The sequence below is a fragment of the Dasypus novemcinctus genome, chromosome 14, assembly GCF_030445035.2.
Source record: "Dasypus novemcinctus isolate mDasNov1 chromosome 14, mDasNov1.1.hap2, whole genome shotgun sequence".
In the NCBI taxonomy this organism is placed as follows: Eukaryota; Metazoa; Chordata; class Mammalia; order Cingulata; family Dasypodidae; genus Dasypus; species Dasypus novemcinctus.
Window position 1 is genome coordinate 60,518,314 of NC_080686.1, and position 19,087 is coordinate 60,537,400.

At 44.0% G+C, this 19,087-nt stretch overlaps 1 protein-coding gene across 6 annotated transcripts in view; it reads left to right on the forward strand.

Annotated features, from left to right (window-relative positions):
* MATN2 (matrilin 2) overlaps positions 1-19,087 on the forward strand; it is a 142,376-nt gene that overhangs the window by 83,334 nt on the left and 39,955 nt on the right. For all 6 annotated transcript variants that reach the window (XM_058275761.2, XM_058275762.2, XM_058275763.2 and 3 more), the window contains exon 6: positions 10,391-10,513. In XM_058275761.2, coding sequence (XP_058131744.1) covers positions 10,391-10,513 — 123 coding nt within the window. The remainder of the gene's footprint in view (positions 1-10,390; positions 10,514-19,087) is intronic.

Below are 19,087 nucleotides of genomic sequence, written 5' to 3' on the forward strand. Positions count from 1 at the left end.
ATTTTATGTATACTACCACAAACCCTATGAGGTGGGTACTCTTGTTGTCCACATTTTATAAGGTTCTTAACCTCTCTGTGCTTCAGTCACTTCATCTGGAAACTGAGATGCTGTGAGAATCCTTTATAGGAAAGCTAGACTGTCTAAACTGAGGGCAGCAATCTGACAGGGCTTGTCCAAGATGAGCCCTGAAGTGTCAGGACTAAGGCTGGGAAATTTAGAAGAGACCGTCCACAGCTGGGTGGGGGGCCTATGTGTGGACAGGTGGGGAACCTTAGGAACAAGATACCACACAACCCAGTTAAGCCAGGACAATCCCAGTTTATGTCCCTTGTCCCAGTTTTCAGTAGCACTCCCTTTTGCTTTCAAAGGAGTTCCAGCTGAGTCAATAAATTTTGTGGTCACTTCTACTTCAGGACAGCCAGCCTGACTCTAACAGTTGAAGAGGCCAGGTCTGCGGAAGCAGGAATTCCTGTAGGTAAGAAGGAGGAGATGAAGTTGAAGATGTCAGAAGGGAACCAGATTGTTCAGGAATAAAAAAGACAGGCTAAAGAGTCTGGACTTTATCTCTGAAAAAGAGCCACTGAAGGGTTCATAATTGGGAGTGACAAATGCAGAGCCTCATTTTAAGAAACAATCCTGTGGTGAACTGCAGGATGGATTCCAGGAGGATGATGATGACGGATGGAAAGATCAGTTAAGAGACTATGGAAGTCATCAGGCGAGAAGTGAGGAGAGCCAGGGTTTGAGCAGTGACTGCAGGGTAGGGATAAGCAAAAGTAGAGAAGGCAAAAGCGATTTAATGAGTTCGAGCTGCCATGATTCTGGAGAGAGAGCACCGGTGATGGGAGAGTGATGGGAACAGATTTTAGAAAAGATAATGAATTTAGTTTTAAACAAAATGAGTTTAAAGTTAAGGTGGGACACCACCAAGACCAAGAGGGAGCAGGAAACACAGCACTTACATGATGGAGAGCGGGTAGGACCAATGGTGTGGGCAAGGAGCAGCTTGGCCAATGTCTTTTTCAATCTTAACTTTAATTATTTTTCATTTTAAACCTTGATTCATTGGCTTGTTTGTTTTGGAGGCACCTGGATGTTCGAGACAAAAGGACCTGGGCCCAAATTCCAGTTCAGCTACTTCCTAGTCAATGTGACTTTGAGTACATTATTTAACTTCTTCTTTTTTTTTTTTTATGTGGGTCAAATCTATTACTATTTAGTAGATTATAAATGAAAACACATTTTGAAAACAGAAGAATACATCCCATTAGCCTTGGGAGCAGTGACGTCTTCTCATGTCTTGTAGCCTCCAGAATCCTCCATGGCACGCTGGGTGAGGAGAGGGGGAAAAAATGAAAATAGTGTTAATTGTGAAATAGGCTTGACCTCACAGACCCTCTGAAAGGGTCCCTGGGCCACACTTTGAGAATCACTGCTTCACCCAGCCAGCCCCAGCTGCTGTGTGCCCCCAAGGCAGTCCGTCCCTGTCCCGACCGCAGCTCCTGCGTTGCCCACACGTGGGCCACGGCTGGGCTCCAAGGCCCGGGGCTTTGGCTCTGTTCAGGGCCTGGGTCTTTTACTCCTCCTCAGGCCACTCCTTCTTTTCCTTCCTGCTGTGACCACCATTGTTATCACTATGCCTTCTTGTCTTCCCCAAATACATCTCCATCTCCCGCAGGCTGTCCAAGAGGCTTTTTTATTTTTTATTTTTTTAAGGTACTGGGGATTGAACCTGGGACCTCATATGTGGGAAGTCAGCACTCAACCACTGAGCCATATCAGCTCGCCTGAGTGGGTTTTTTGTTTGTTTCTTTGTTTGTTTGTTCCAAGGAGGCACCAGGAACTGAACCCGGGACCTCCTATGTGGGAAGCAGGCGCTCAAGCACTGAGCCACGTCCCCGCCCCTGGGTGGCTCTTGATCTTCTCTTCTGGCCCTTGGTCATGTGGAGGGACTCCTTGCCCTGGGGGGCGCTGGTTCTGAGGGCCTTGATGTGGGCTTCGGCTGCACTCTGGCCCAGGTATGTCAAGACGCCTGGAGCTTTCTCTTGCCTCTCTTTCTCCTGTCGCTTTTCTTCCTTGAAATCTTTTTTTTTTAAAGATTTATTTATTTATTTATTTCTCTCCCCTTCCCCGCTCTAACCCTTTTGTCTGTTCTCTGTGTCTATTTGCTGCATACTCCTTGCTCGTGGGGCTCCTCTACGCGGGGGACACCCCTGCGTGGCAGGGAACTCCTTGCGCGCATCAGCACTGCGCACGGGCCAGCTGCACACAGGTCAAGGAGGCCTGGGGTTTGAACCATGGACCTCCCATGTGGTAGGCGGATGCCCTATCCACTGGGCCAAGTCCGCCGCCCCTTGTACTCTTTTTGCCTCTGCCCACCCCTTTCCCTTCATCCAGCAGCTCCTGAAACAGGTCCACGGGGCCAGAACTTGGGGCTCCTGCGTCTGCTGCTTCAGGCTCAGGTGGTGCCTTCTGATGCTTGGCTTTCTTACGTAGGAATTCTGTGCGGGCCTCTCGCCGTGCCGAGCAGCCCTTTCCCCTCAAGGTCTTCTCCTCTTCCTGGGCAGGGGCCTCGTCATGCCTGGGGCAAGATCTTTGGGCCATAACCATCCATGGACTGCCCCATTATTTAACTTCTGGGGCTCAGTTTTCTCATCTATAATGTAATTATACCCACATCATATGGTTACTCAAGGGATTAAATAACGTAATACATAAAAGTTTCTAATACTTAGTAGGAGTAGTAGAAGTATCACACATATTATCATCATTCCCTGGATATCAGTAAAGTATAGAGTCAGAAAAGTACAACAGCCTGAGCCTTGGGTTTTAGTTCCCTATAGGAGGAGAAGGGTGACGTGGGACTGGGAAAAAGATCCATGAAGGGACAGCCTAAGGCAAGGTAGAAGGAGAGGGGGGCACAGAGAAGAGAAAGAGAATGAAACAGAAGAGTCATGGAATATAATGGGGAAGGAAATTTCTAGGCCAGGTCAATGTTAATATCATGCTCTAGAGAGATCCAAGGGAACAGGAGTTAGAGAAAAGGCCACTGGGTTAGTCATTGATTCACCTCAGCAAATATGTCATCTCTCTCTGCCAGTCCGCAGGAACACAAAGATGATCAGGAGGACACTGAGAATGTTCAAGAGGGCTGGGTAAGGGGCAGATTTCAAGAGTAGGGAAGGGGTGGGGAGAAAGTGGGGACAGTAAGTTTTAGTTAGTCACTTAAAGAAGTTTGGTAAAAATTAATCATGTCCAGCTACTGGTGAGTTGACGCAGTAGGTTTTCAATTCCAGTGCTTCCAACAGTGATTCCATTACATTGACTCATTCCAGATTTATGACTGGGACCGGCATGAAAATTTAATTCTTAGTCACTGACTCAGGACTTTTTATACAGCATTTTCACACATTTGAGTTATTGGGACCTTAAATTTAAGCATCAGAGTCTCATCTCCTTAACTTCTCTTTACGGTATTGAATTCATTTCCACATCAGGTGACCGAAGGTGGCTTGCCAGCTAATCAAGGGTCCTTCTAGTGCTTTAATTGAATTCCTGTATTTGTAATTCGTCAGCTTGCCATTAAAGCTTTGTTAATTTCCATTCAAATGTGTACATTTTTCAAGGACCATTTGTCTTTATCCCTGAGGGTGAATTTTCTTCTATACTTGCTCAGCAGGCCTTTACCCTCTGCCTTGTATTTCTGGGAAACTTTGGTCCAGTTTGCATCTCATCTACCCGAAATTATAAACCCTGGAGGGTAGAGGCCACTTCTTGTACTTCTCAACTTTCACAGAGTGGACTCACAATACGTTTTTCTTCAGTCATTGAGATTGGGTGACTGGTTACAATGTCAAGCATTTGTGGTTTTTAAGTCCTTTCCCTCATGATTGGTCTTTAAATTACAAACTCAATTTTTCCTGATTTTTTTTAAAGGTCAGTAAGTACAAAATGTATAAAGTCAAATCATAAAGCCAAAACTGGAAAGTTGCCTCACCCCAATGCTACTTCCTGGAGGTAATCAGTACTAAAAGCTTGGCTTATCTTCTTGCCTTTGTTCTAAAATGACTTATGGTATTTGCTTGTCATTACTACCTGAGTTTAGCAAAATGCCTGGCATGTAATAAAGGTGCAATAAATGAATGTGGAACAAATGAATGGCACTTAGCTCTCTCTTTACCTTCCAATTCAACCTTACCTGATTAGGAAAGCAGTGTGATAAAAATACAAACCTCATTTATTCAATGTTACTAGGTTGCAGGCACTGTTGGAAATATTTATGTATTCTACCACAACCCTATGAGGTGAGTACTCTTGTTGTCCACATTTTATAAGGTTCTTAACCTCTCTGTGCTTCAGTCACTTCATCTGGAAACTGAGATGTTGTAAGAATTAAATGAGGCAATGTGTGTAAAACACTTGAAACTGCTATATAAGTATTTGCTAATATTATTACTATCATTACTGTCTCTGATACACATGGGCAACTGATAAACATGAAGAAAATCCTTTACCCTTTATGATTTTTTGATCTTCTTATGATGCTTCATTTAATAATTTGTTAAATGTATGGTATATTTTTTAAATGATATTGAGGTCCACACCCAGAATGGTATGGAATGGTATGGACCTCTGTATCATTTGCTTTCAAAATTGTACTACCTCTTCTCCTATCAATGAGGATGGTGAAGGCTGATATTTAAACTGGGGACAAGGATGAGACCATCTTTGTTTTTTTAGTAGGTACTGGGGATTGAACACAGGACCTCGTATGTAGAAGCAGGTGCTCAACCACTGAGCTACATCTCCTCCCCAGTGAGAGTTGGTTTTTTTGTTTGTTTTGTTTTTTATTTTTAGGAGGTACTGGGGATCAAACCCAGGACCTCATATGTGGGAAGCAGGTGCTCAAACACTTGAGCTACATCCACTCCCCAACTCTTTGAGTTCATCAACAAAATCCTCATGTTTGAAGCATGACCCCCTCTCACCAACTTGTTAAATACTGGATTTCTCCCTAATTGTTACCTAAATCCATAACAAACCCTTTCCTGGGTTTTTAAATCCTATATACAGAAATCCAGTCACGCCTCTCACAGAGGACAGTTTCTGTGTGTATGTCTAATGTGGGCTTAACAAGTAAGTTGTTTCTACCCTTTTTCTAAATGACAAATTCAGTTTTTCTTACTTCACCATTAACTAGCTTGAAAACCCAAATGTTCCTCTTTAAGACATCCTGTTTTTGCTAATGCTGTTCCCTGCTGAGAAAACCTTGGAATATGACCAGATTGTAAATCAGAAACTGTCAATCTCAGATTGTATTACCTTGCAGCAAAATATCAATTGTGCTTGGAGACAGCTACAAGATTTCTCACAAGTTGGGCAGAGACAATTTGGCAAGACTGGTTTCCTACTCTGAGATCACTTTGTGATCAGGAGCCGAAGAGCTATATCCAGGACATGACTCTTTCCGCTTGTAAAGGAGAGGCTAGAATTTTCAGGGAAAACTACAGAGATTGGATTTGGTAGAAGTAGATGAGGACTTGGAACAAGAGACATCCCTAAGTTATGGACAATGACCTGCATTCTTCTGCCCCCAACCCCGACCTCCCTCTTTATGACTACAATTTTGCAACCAAGGAATTTATGCAAAAGACCCTAAACATACAAAAGGGTGTCAGAGTTGAATGGACTAGAACTCTCTTGGCCTTAAAAAGCTTTTAATTTCACTTGCCTGGAAATGGTTCCTCCATATCTAACAGCATAACTGATGGTTTAATGTGCTTTCTCCATTGGCTTGGCCGTGGGCCGGGGTCTCCGACCCAGGAACGCCTGACTCTTGCTTTGCCAATCACCCCCTCCCACTCAGTTCCCCAGAGAGCTGTGTGCACAAACAAAAGCAGGATGAGAATCAAAGTCCAGGAGAAGCACTCTTATCCTGTGAGGCTGGGCCTGTGGCTGGGTGATTAATGGAAAACATCTTTTGAAGAGGGGCCTCGTTAAAAAAAACTACATACTCAAACCTACCTTAACCATTATTTTTTATTTTAAAACACATACATATAATAAAAATTAGTAATTTTAAGTTGATGTAAAGAAAAAAATTTGATTTTTAAAATTGTCCTTGCATAAACCATAACCATAATGTCCTATGATTTTCAATTTTGATTTCTTTAAATTGGAACAAGAATTTGAAGACTTCTGTAAAGCAATTTACAAGGGTAGACTCCTTGTGGATACTTAAGAATTTTTTCCCAATCCTTTTATACTCGTTTCATCCATGCCTGGATCTACAGAAATTTTGGTTGACAAATCTGTTTTAAAGCATTTGACTTAATTTTTATTTTTATTTATTTTTATTTATTTATTTATTTTTTTTACATTTTTTAATTCATTTTTAAAAAATATTACATTCAAAAAATATGAGGTCCCATTCAACCCCACCACCCCACCCCACCACTCCCCCCACAACAACACTCTCCCCATCATCGTAACACATCCATTGCATTTGGTAAGTATATCTCTGGGCATCGCTGCACCTTATGGTCAATGGTCCACATCATAGCCCATACTCTCCCACGTTCCATCCAGTGGGCCCTGGGAGGATCTACAATGTCCGGTAATTGTCCCTGAAGCACCACCCAGGACAACTCCAAGTCCCGAAAACGCCTCCACATCTCATCTCTTCCTCCCATTCCCCGTACCCAGCAGCCACCATGGCCACTTTTCCCACACCAATGCCACATTTTCTCTGTGGACCTTGGATTGGTTGTGGTCATTGCACATCTATGTCATGAGGAGGCTTAGATTCCACATGGATACTGGATGCAATCCTCCCGCATTCAGTTGTAGGCACTCTAGGCTCCATGGTGTGGTGGTTGACATTCTTCAACTCCATGTTAGCTGAGTGGGGTAAGTCCAATAAATCAGAGTGTAGGAGTTGAAGTCTGTTGAGGCTCAGGGCCTGGCTATCATATTGTCAGTCCAGAGATTCAAATCCCCTAGATATATCTTAAACCCCAGCACCAACTACAATTCCAGTAAAGTAGCATGAAAGTCTTGTGAAAAGAGATTCCATCTGAGTCCAGCTCCACCATGCAGAAACACCAGCTCCAAAGAAGGGCCAACTGACATGGCAGTGAACCCCATCGCCATGACCATAGAGCCTGTGGGTCTCTTTAGCCCTCAAAAGAACCAATACTTGGGGTTGTATCTACTTTAGCTGTCTCTGAGACTCTGCTCAGGTGTGCATAAGGGCAATCCTTCTGACAACCTCCAGACTCTTTTTTAGAGACTCATAGCCATATAAACTCATTTCTCCTTTCCATTTCCCCCTTACATTAGGTCAAACAGCATTTTAAACTCCTGTTATTATATGTAGACAGGGATATTCAGCTGGTCTGCATTGAACCTTTAATTCAAGGTCATTTTCTAGTTGCATCATCAGCTGATACTTGGTAGTGATCCCTCGGTGCCAGGGAGGCTCATCCCTGGGTGTCATGTCCCACGCTGGGGGGAAGGCATTGCATTTACATGCTGAGTTTGGCTTCAAGACTGGCCATATTTGAGTAACATGAAGGCTGTCAGGAGGAAACTCCTAGGCACAGTGCTGCTCTAGGCCTTGTTCTTATTTCAGGCGTATAGGCTCACAAGCATAGTCATTAGTATCAGGGGCTTACTGTTGGACCCTCATTCCTTCCCGGTCCTTACCGTTGCACCTGGGGGACTGCTGCTGCTCCCCTAGGGACCACGTCAGAGCACCCCCAGCCAGGAACCCAGTATCCCCCCAGCTGTTGTTTTTAATTGTTGCCACTATGAGTATATCCAAACATTACCATGCACCCTGGACATATGCCCTGTAAACCATATATCACCTGTCAATAACATCCTATACCAGTATTCCTCCGCTGCCATTGTTGAACCACTCTGTGATCCAAAACTTCCTGAAAAGTGAAGCCCAATATAATGTCAGGATCCCTTACTAGTAAAATGGAATATAGCGATGGGTTTAAAGGTTAGATATAGAATACATATTGATTTGGAAAAATTCTACATCCTATCTTTTTCTTTTCTTTTTTCCTAATTATTGAGCTTCTCTTCACAAGAGCCTTAGATCACAGTAATTCATATATACAATATACAGTACTTCCACACATCCACCATAAAACCTTTTCCCTTCCACAGCGATATTCTTATAACTTATTCATATCATATTTACTTAAACTGATGTACAGACTCTGAGACAATAGCTTTCAAAGAAGGTGACATCTGTGCTTACATTGTGGTCCATACTTTAGGATATACAGTTTTCCAAATTTTTAGTTATTCTATGTTTTACATTATGGTTTACATTATTAGTCTGTCGTCCCCTATATGTTTTTGGTGTAATATTGCATGTTTTATATTCATCCTCGTGTACTCTCGCAAAACTCCTCTCTTACCCCCACATTTACCTTGGTTCCATCCATTCAACATCCATTTTCCCCTCCCTTTGGGGCCCACAGCGACAGCCAGTCTCCATTTCCCGAGGAGCCACGTCCAGAGATACTTGCAACAGTGTTCAGGGCCTGACTTGCTCAACTGCCCTAATGCCCTGGGAGCCATCCTTTCTCTCGAGAGATACAGTTCCCTCTTTTTTGATGGCATTAGTCCTCCCCAGGATGTGGGTCCACCCCCACTCTCACTACTTGGGTCTCTACCCAATGGCACAACCCACCCTGGCAAAATGAGCCTTCAGATATTCCCCAGGAGTCCTTCCTGTGTCAGACCATCCCCTCTGAGCATCCTAAATAGGTAACCCTCTTAATTATATTTTGATACGGTTTTCTCAGCATTTTACTCTCAACCAGTTTTTATGTTTTTAAAACTCTCTTTCTTAGTGTTTATATTTTATGGTAAACCCTGGGCCTCTCCTGATCTGCTCCCACCACTGTCACTGCTCCAGCCACTCTGGTCTCCTTGCTCATCTCCAACACCTGGCCTCTCACTTGCTGTTCCTTTTTTTTTTTTTAAGGTGTGCACTTTTATTGAACTGGTCTACTTGCTGTTCCTTTTACCTGGAATGCTCTCTCCCAGATATCCTCATGGCTCACACCTCATTCAAGATTGTGTCCATCTGCCCCCTACTTGGCGAGGCCTTGCCTGGCCAGCTCTCTGACATCACGCCCTCCCTCCCACAACCCCCCAGTCCCCATTCCTCTTCCATGTTTAATTTTCTCCGGAGCATCTCTATCTTCTAATAGACTGTTTTATACTTTTTAAAAAATCTATTTCTTTTCCCACTAAACAAATGTAAGCTCCTTGAGGGCTAAAACTTTTGTCTGTTTTGTTATGTACATTATCCTTAGCACCTAAAAAATGGTCTGGACTATAGTAGGTGCTCAGTAAATATATGCTGAATTAATGAAAGCTAAACTGCTTTAGTTTCCCTGGCTGCTAAACTAAATACCATACAATGGGTTGACTTAACAGGAATTTACTGGCTCAGGGTTTCAGAGTCTAGCAGGCCTGCTTCCTCCCAGGGGCAGTACCTTCTGTCTGCCTGGCTGTCTCCGGATTTCCTTGACTTTTCTGTCACGTGGTAATGCACATGGCAGGGTCTTCCCCTTTTCCTTCTGGTTCTGCTGACTTCCAGCGTCTGGCTGCTCACCATGGCTTCTGTTTCTGTGCTCAGCTTCCTTTGCTTATGAGGGCTTCGCCATCTTGGATCAAGGCCCACCCTCAGAAAGGTGGGCACAGCTTACTAATAACATCTTCAAGGTCTTATCTGCAAATGGGTTCCCACCCACAGGACCAGGGGTTGGGACCTGAGCCTGCCTGTTACGGGGAACGTGATTCAATCCCCAACATAGGCCAGTACGTTTTCTCGTATTTACTAACCCATTTGTCCACCATTCAACGTTCATCTTATTTTCCAGAATTTTTTTTCATTGTAAATAATGCTGCTACAAATAGCTTATTACATATAATTAGGTTTTTCCCTTTTCTGCCCAATTATTTGTGTCACATTTCCGGTGTGAACATTGCCAAATTGCATTCCAGAAGTATTTTTTACCAATTTATAATGCTACCTGCCATTAATAACTATTTCCGTGCTGCTTTGCCAGCCTTGTGTTTTACCCTGACTTTATTTTTGCCAGTTTAATCATTGTGGGTGTGTCCTGTGAGCATTTAGATGTGCAGTTTCTTTAACTTTTAAACGCCATTGATCCTATGTTCTTCAGTTTATCTTCTGAGTTACATTGCCTCATCTAGACTGATTATTTTTGAGGAGAGACCTTGGATTATTAGCCCTAATTTCTATTTGTTACAATATGCTTTCAGTTGACCATTGCCTTTATATCTGTTCATATTTCTAATGTCTAAACTGGATATATGTTATTCTCCACAGCTGTGGACTATTGTGCCCTGGAAAACCACGGATGCGAACACGAGTGTGTAAATGCTGATAACTCCTACCTCTGCCGGTGCCATAAAGGATTTGCTCTTAATCCAGATAGAAAAACATGCACAAGTAAGTTCCCTACAGCAAAACATTTGCTGCTATGAATATGGGGACTGTGGCTATGGAAATCTCCCCAGGAGAGACAAACAGATGGTTGTGAGTAGGGGTCTAATACCTACTGCCCCCACTCCTCCTTTGTCAGGCCCTTCTTAGCTTGCCTTAAACAGTAGCCCAGGGAAAGGAAATGTGACTCAATCGGTTGGGTGCCCGCCTACTACATGGGAGGTCCTGGGTTTGGTTCTGGTGCCTCCTAAAGAAGGTGAGCTGATGCTATGGACTGGCACGGCGAGCTGATGTCACAAGATGACACAACAAAGAGACACAATGAGAAAAACACAATGAGAGACGCAACAGAGAGCGGAGGTGGCTCAAGCAGTTGGGCACCTCCCTCCCACATGGGAGGCCCCAGGTTCAGTTCCTGCTGCCTCCTAAAAAGAAGACAAGCAGACAATGAGCAGACACAGAGAGCAGGCAGTGAGCATGAACAATGGGGCAGGGGAGAAGTAAATTTAAAAAATAAATCTTAAAACAGTAGCCCACTCCATCTCCACGTCACCCTTCAGGGAATTTGATGGCAGTGCCTTTGATCTGGAGACCTCATGTGGGCGTGTTCTTCCAGCATCCACCAAGTGTGCTGATGCTCAGCTCTCCTGGCTTCACGCTGACTCGGCCTGGCCGTGCTCATCAGCATCCACAAGGGTTAGAAGTATTGTCAAAAATAAAAATAAAAAAAGTAGTACTGTCACCAAAACCTTGTGGCCTGTGGGCCCCAGCGCTGACTCTGCACAAGTGCGGGAAAACCACTGAGCTCAAAGGAGTTGAAAGTGGTTGATTCTGGGTGGGGTGGAGGGTGGTTGGTAGAGAGCAGCTCATTTTTTGTTTGAGTTATTTGTTTCTATTTGATTTTAACTCTATACTCAAAAAATCGGAGTCACGTTGAGCTCCCAAAATCTGAACATAAAAATCTACAAACTCGAGGCGAGCACTAGTTTTGTGAAAGGATTCCAAAAGCATTTTTTAAAATGTAAAGGTGCCTCAGAGCACCTGAGGGATTGTGTATAGATTAGCACCCTCCTATGGGAAGGTTCACTTGAGAAAAACTTTTTTTAAAGTATTAGGACCCTGCAGTTTTTTTAAAAGATTTATTTTATTTATCCCCCTCCCTTGTTTGTGGCCGCTGCCTGCTCTCTTCTCCATTTGCTGTGTTCTTTCTGTGTGTGTTCAACTTCTCTTTAGGAGGCACCGGCAACTGAACCTGGGACCTCCCATGTAGGAGAGTGGCGCTCAATGGCCTGAGCCACCTCAGCTCCCTGGTTTCATTGTCTTTCCTCTTTGTGTCTCTTTGTTGCATCATCTTGTTGTGCCAGCTTGCAGCACCTGCCTGTTGTGCCAGCTTACCTTCTCTAGGAGGCACTGGGAACTGAACCCGGGACTTCCCATGTGGTAGACAGAAGCCCAATCACTTGAGCCACATCTGCTTTCCACCCTTCAGTTTTAAAAATTTAAGTTTAATAGCTATTTAGAATAAACTGGCACACGTCTGAAACATTCATCAATGAAAAAAATAGGATCTCCATTCATAAGAAGCTCATGTTTGTACAACCTTTTAAAAATATGTCTATTATGTAAAGTGGGATATACCTACTGTTCAGTTTGTTTGTTGTTGTTTAAGATTTATTTTATTTATTTATCTTCCCCCCACCCCCGTTGTCTACTCTCTTGTGTCCATTTGATTTGTGTTCTTCTGTGTCCGCTTGCATTCTCGGCAGCACCAGGAATCTGTGTCTCTTTTTTTGCGTTAACTCGCTGGGTCAGCTCTCCAGTGTATGCGGCGCCACACCTGGCCAGCTGTGCTTTTTTCATGCAGGGTGGCTCTCCTTGCAGAGTGCACTCCTTGCACATGGGGCTCCCCTACGTGGGGGACACCCCTGAGTGGCACAGTACTCCTTGCACCCTGCAGCACTGCACATGGGCCGGCTCACCACACGGGAGACAGACGCTCTATCAGTTGAGCCACATCCGCTTCCCTACTGTTTAGTTTGTAAAAGCATCCCCAGACCCTCCTTATACTTACCTCCTAGTCTTCAACCCCTGCATGTCAACTGCTTACAAACCCCAGAGCTGGAGGTAGTGGTAGAATATGGAACTATAACAGGCACATTAAGTCAGAAAACATATTTATAGAGAGCCCCAACCATGTGCCAATAGAAATGAAAAAGGGGAGGCCCTTCCAGCAGAGGAGATGCCTTGCCTGAGTCTTGAAGGCAGAGCCATCATTCACCAGGCTGAAGAAGGACGAGATGGATGTTCCAAAAGGAGGGAAGATGTGTACTGAGACATGAGCCAGCCCGGGGAATTTTAGATCTCCATGCCCAGCACATGCCTGGCGTAGAGTTCACAGTATTTGTTTATTTAGCAAATAAGTGAATGAATGAATGAACTGCTCTGTTCTTCATCTCCCTTCCCTTCTGATTATTCTGAACTGTGAAACAGCTGCGGGAGCTGTCGCAAGGGCTGGGGAGTTTTGGTTGCTGGGCTGATCAGTTTTAATTCCCCACCAAAGCCGGAGGCCTCTTGCTGCCAAGGAGCTGCCTCTGCTCAAACCCAGCTCCTCTCCTTAGGAGCTGGGATGGTGGGCAAGTTATGTAAGCTGCGTTCCTGCCCCTGTAATACGGGATGGTAATGCTACCTCCTTCACATCATGGTCTCAAAGACTGTATGGAACAATCCATATAAATCACTTAGCAAATTGCCTGATGCTGAATAAATTCTTTCAAGGGATGATACTGGCTTCAAAGCCTTTAAATTAGTATTTATTGGACATATGCCATGTGCCTGGGCTGAGCTTAAAGATGCATGAAAAATTCAAGACTTGGCCCCAGCCTTCTAGGAGCTTGCACAGGAACTTGCCAGGCCCACCCAAGGCAGCTCGATCCCAGGACAAGGCTTTGTATGGCCAAGGGCCCACAGTGTGGTGCAGACAAGACCCACAGCAGGCGGTAAGGGAAGGAGGAGACCAGTGGGGCTAGAGCAGGTGGGCACGCCGCCTTGCCAGAATGAGGCCTGGGAGAACCGCATCTGATCCTGCCTCCACAGGGCTCCCTCCCTGGCTGAGGTCCCCTCATTTCCGCACCGCCAGTCCTAATTCCCAGGGCTGCACCGTCACCCACTTCTGTGGCTCAGCCATGTCTCCTATCCCAGAATTCTTCAGGACATGGAGAATTACTAGCCGCGGGACAGTGCAGGCAAGGAGGTCTGCAGTGTAAGGAAACGGCGAGAAGGTCTGGCTGGGAGTCAAGGGAGGGAAAGATCCGGCTGTGAGGTCTCACCAGCTAGGCATGGCGCCCGAGAGTTCAGCTGTCTCTGGGTTCGGTCAGAGTCAGGACCAAGAAGTAGGCTGCCCAATGCGTAGGCAGAGAAACATGCTGGGAAATCTGAGGATCTGGGCCGTCAGCATCAGGGAGACGGGTCCCCCGGAAGAGGGGCTCCCTTTCCATCATGCCTGGGGGGCAGGGCACGGAGCCAGGCCTTGGGAAGGAGCTGGAAAGAGAAACGAGACATCCGGAGTACTTGGAGAGCTGAGAGAGTAGGAAATGAGGCAGAAGCCGACTTCTAAGTACTGAGAACTTGAGAGTGCTCTGGAGCTGTGGCAGTGATGAGAAGTAGGGACCCATTGTGAGGACAGAAGCACAGGATGGAGGGAGAAGCTCAGAATCAAGGCAGAATTCCTGCTGGTAATTTACAAGGCATCTCATCAGTTCCAGTCAAGGCAGCCTGGCCACTGCTGTAGCACCGAGAAATTTTTGGAATTTCATTTCTGTTTTTCATAAACTTGTGGAAATTAATATTAAAGATACTCAATTGCTTAAATTTCAGTCATCCATAACTATTTTTAACCAAAATTATATTTGAAAAATAATCCAATTAGTAAGTATACAATTATTATCCAAAGGGAGTAGACTAGTAATGTAAAATACAGGCATAATTAATTTATGATTAAACCAAAATGTACATGATAAGAGTTTTGTGTTCCTAAACAAATAGTAATTTAAAATATGGAAGGAATGTTCCAAAAAAGTACCACTTTTTAAAATATAATTCCTTATGCTAAGCAACACATCCAATTTTTTTTAATGAGGTGCTGTGGATTGAACCCAGGACCTCATATATGGGAAGCAGGCACTCAACTATTGAGCTACATCCATTCCCCAATAAGAGTTGGTTTTTTCATTTGTTTGTGTTTGTTTTAGGAGGTACTGGGGATCAAACCCAAGGCCTTGTACATGAGATGGTGCTCAACCACTTGCGCTATATCCATTCCCCCCAACACATCCAAATTTATCTGAATATTTTTTCCGGAAGGGAGAAGTTTAGAAACCCATAGATACCATCAAGTCAGAAAATATTGGCAAATATATATATATATTTTTTTGAGGTTCCAGGGCTAGGGACTGAACCCGGGACCTTGTACATGGGAAGCTGGTGCTAACCACTGGGCCACATCAACTCCCCAAGTTGTTTTTTCATTTGTTTGTTTGTTGTTTGTTTTTGTTCCATGTGGGAAGAAGAGGTGCTCAACTGCTTGAGCCACATCGACTCGCTATTGGCAGACTTTCTGAGGTTTAATATGAAACTATTACTCCTGAACCAGACAAGAGAACACTCCCACATGTCCAGGGCTCTTCACCAGAAAGATAAACAGAGTTCAGTCCAATCCCATGTCTCAGATGCCAAGGAGACTGTGGGTTTCAAGTCTAATGCTAATCTTCTCTTCTTCTAGTACCTGTAATGATGAGTAAAGACAGTTGTGGACACCATATTTTGCATGTTGCTCTTGATTATTATTAAGACTGTTAGATCATTGTGCTCATTGTTTTTCAGACTCCGTGATAATGGTTGATATTTTCATCCTTATTTTTCAAATAGGTATGCTTTGCACATAGTAAGGCACTGTAGCAGTTTGATATAATTGATGAATTCCAAAAAGAAATATTGGATTATGCTTATAATCTGATCTGTACCTGGGCATGATTGAGTTATGATTAGGTTGTTGCATCTCCACCCCTTGGTGGATGGGGACTCACAGATAAAAGGCATGGCAAAGAACAGAGTTAGGGATTTCTGATGTCACAGTTTGATGCTGAAGACCTGGAAATTAGCACCCAGAGGAAAGAAAAGCCAGCCCCAGAAACGTAGGAACCCAGGAAGCCTGAACCCTCGCAGGCGTCGGCATCCATCTTGCTCCAAATAGACTTTGATGAGGGAAGTAACTTATGCTTTATGGCCTAGTATCTGTAAACTTCTACCCCAAATAAATACCCTTTATAAAAAACAACCAATTTCTGGTATTTTGCATCAGCACCCTTTGGCTGACTAATACAGGCGCCAAATGAATATTTGGTGCTTGCATTAAAAGTGAAATACAGACAAATAATTTTATGCTGAATCAGCAATAGAAGAACTAGAAAACACTGGTTGTAAGATTTCCTGGCCAGGATGTAGTTAACCTGCTGAGCGCCAATACCCTCATACAGCTTGCAATAGGCCACTTATTTTTGTGAGGTCTGGCTGTGTACATAAAAGACTCTCTCAGGTTGGAAGGGATCCCAAAGTCCAACCTAGTTCTAGCTCAGTCATACACTGTAGAACACCCTGCACCCTGCCATCATCCACCCTGTGCTTAAAAACCCCACTTACAAGAAACTCTCTCTTCCCTATGGCAGAGCATTCCAGCTTTATACTGCGCTGACTCTTGTCTGAGCTGAATTTCCCTTTTTTTCTTTTTTTGTTTTCCTTTTTCAAAGATTCATTCTTTTTTTTTTTTCTGACTAAGTTTAAATGTGCATAAAAAATTTCAGGCCTTGGCCCCTAGCCTTCTAGGACCATGTGCTATAAAGTGCTTCCTTAAACTAAGCTGAAACCTACTTCCTTGTGCTTAGAAGCCAACTAAACAAATTGAACTTCTTGCATATTTCTTGGTCATTGTATTAGTCAGTCAAAGAGGTGCTGATGTAAAGTACCAGAAATCTGTTGGTTTTTATAAAGGGTATTTATTTGGGGTAAAAGCTTACAGTTACAAAGACCTAAAGAGTCCAGCTCAAGGTACCATCTCACCCAAAGCACATGTTGCCACATGTTGAAGTAAGATGGCGGGCCTGGTCTCTCCTTCCTTCTTCCTTTCAAGGTTCTGTGGGCCCAGCTTCTTCTGATCGAGCTGTAGGCTGGCATAGGCTTTGTTTCTTTCTGGGCTTCCTTAGCTCAGCTGCTCTGTTCTCTTCAGCTGTCAACTGTCAAGCAAATGGCTCCTCACTCTTCCCCGGGCGGCAGGATTCACACTGCTCTCCCCTGCTGTGTCTATGGAGCTCTCTTCCTTCCTCTGCCTTCTTCTGTATGTCTTCTTGGGTTAGTGTCCGTTTATTTAGCCCACCAAGGGGGCGGGGACTTAAACTCAGTTACACCTTGCTGACGTGTGGAATCAGAACCCTAATTGTAACATAATTCAATCAAAGACATTTCAGCTGAATCTAATACAATCAAAGGGTATCACACCCACAGGAGCAAACCAGTGTACAAACATAATCCATATCTTTTTTTGGAATTCATAAATAATATCAAACTGCTACAGTCACTAAGTATGAGGCATTTCAGAAAAATTTTATTTCTCTTAGACTACCCAGGCATGGAGAATGTGGTAGTGACTACATCTAGACTTTAGTAGGCTCTGGACCAGCTGCTGACAGGAGCCCCATGGAGCAGATGTGTCCTGGGTGAAAGAAGGACTGTTTGGGTTTGTAACTGGCTGAATGTCTATCTGCAGAAGATGCTGCTTGCTGAGCTGAAATCCTCCTGCAGGGAGGTTTTTAAGCATCCTGGAGGGAAGAAGCCTCAAGGAGAGCATATAAATTGTCTTCCGTTCTTAGTGACCCCTTGTTGGTTCTTGGTGGCACTGTTTCCTCATCAAATTTCTCATAAAACACTCTGCAACAAGTAACACCAATAGCCACTTATTCATTCAGCAAGTATTTTGTGACCACCTGCTATGTGCCAGATACTGTTCTCTAGGCACTGGGCATATGGTGGTAAATAGACAAAATCTCTGTCTTTATGGATATTACGTTTTATTGGAGCGAGATAAATATGATAAAGAAAAATAGAGGAAGGAAGGTCTCAGTGAGAAAGTGACATTGATTGGAGACTTAAAGGACGTGAGGGAAGGAGGAGGCTTTCGAGGCAGTGGGTGGAAAGGCAGGAGCTGCGCATCCTGGCACATTGAGGACCATTCAGGAGGCAGCATGGCCAGGAGAGTGGGAGCAGGTGACTGGCGTGGGGGTGTAGTCAGAGGTGCCAGTCGGCTAGATCCGGGGCTCTCCAGGCTGCTGGACGGTCTTGGGCTTTTGTGCTGAGTGACAGGGGAAGCTGTACCAGGGTTATGAGCAGAATGTATGGACTCATTTCAGATTTTTAATGGGATCACTCTGGCTGCTGTGTTGGGATTAACTCCTCATGTATTTTTTAGTACTTTAGTACTTTCTTACTTAGTACTCATTCATTCTCTCACTTGCCGTTTCTTGGATAATACTGTGTGGAGCAGGCAGATGTAATCAATAGGGCAGTGGTTTTCAGAGTGTGGTCCGGGGCCTAGCAGCAAGGTGTCCCCTGGGGACTTGTTAGAAATGTAGATTCTGGGCCTTCCCCACAGACCTAGTGACCCCGAAACTCTGAGGGTGGGGACCAGCCACCTGCAATTGAGCAAGCCCCCCGGGGGCTTCTAATGCATGTTCAAGTGTCATTGCAATAGGAATTGATGGGAGTCGTGTCTAAACTGGAGCACACTTTTGCCTGCCCTTTGAAGACATCTCAATTCAATTAAAAAAAAAACCTGCTGGTCAAAGAAAATATACGTGAGCTGTAGGCTTCATTGGCAGCCCCTTGAAAATTCTCTTTTACTCCCTCTACTCATCTTGAATTTTACTTCCCTTTCACTTTTCTTTCATCGGTCCTTTCCAACCTGAAAGTTACTCTTCTTTTAAAAGAAAGAAAAAATATTTGAAGTGTTTTGTGTTCTTTCCATTGGCACTTTATAGTAGCCACAAGGAATCTGAGAAGTCCTTAGCATTTTGAGTTTTAGCTGTTTTGACACCATTTTTACAGGCCCAAGTTGCTCTGTTATTTATCCTTGCAATTTATTCCTTTCCATATTTGGTATGTGCCCTATTAAAATTTGGGTTTATGAGCAAGCTATCTGTGCCCCTAGAGTGGCTCCTTTGGTACGTTGACCATTTTCTCCCTTGCTGAAATTATCTGTGATTAGATAGTAAAATTTTACTTTCTACTGCTTTCCAGGTATTTTGAAATAGCATGCCTTGCCTGGCCATGGAACAATGCCCTCTTCTGTTGCCCTTTTCTTTTTTCTTTTTCTTTCTAAATTTTTAGAGTTCACTTTCCTGGGCATAGAAGCTTGCTTCTAGTGCTGTTGCCATTGCCATTTCCCCAACCCACATTCCTCCTTATTTTAAAAAAAAAAAAGTAGGGCAAGTGTAGCAGTTGGAGTAGTTCCTTCTTTCTTCTTTCTCTTCTCTCTGA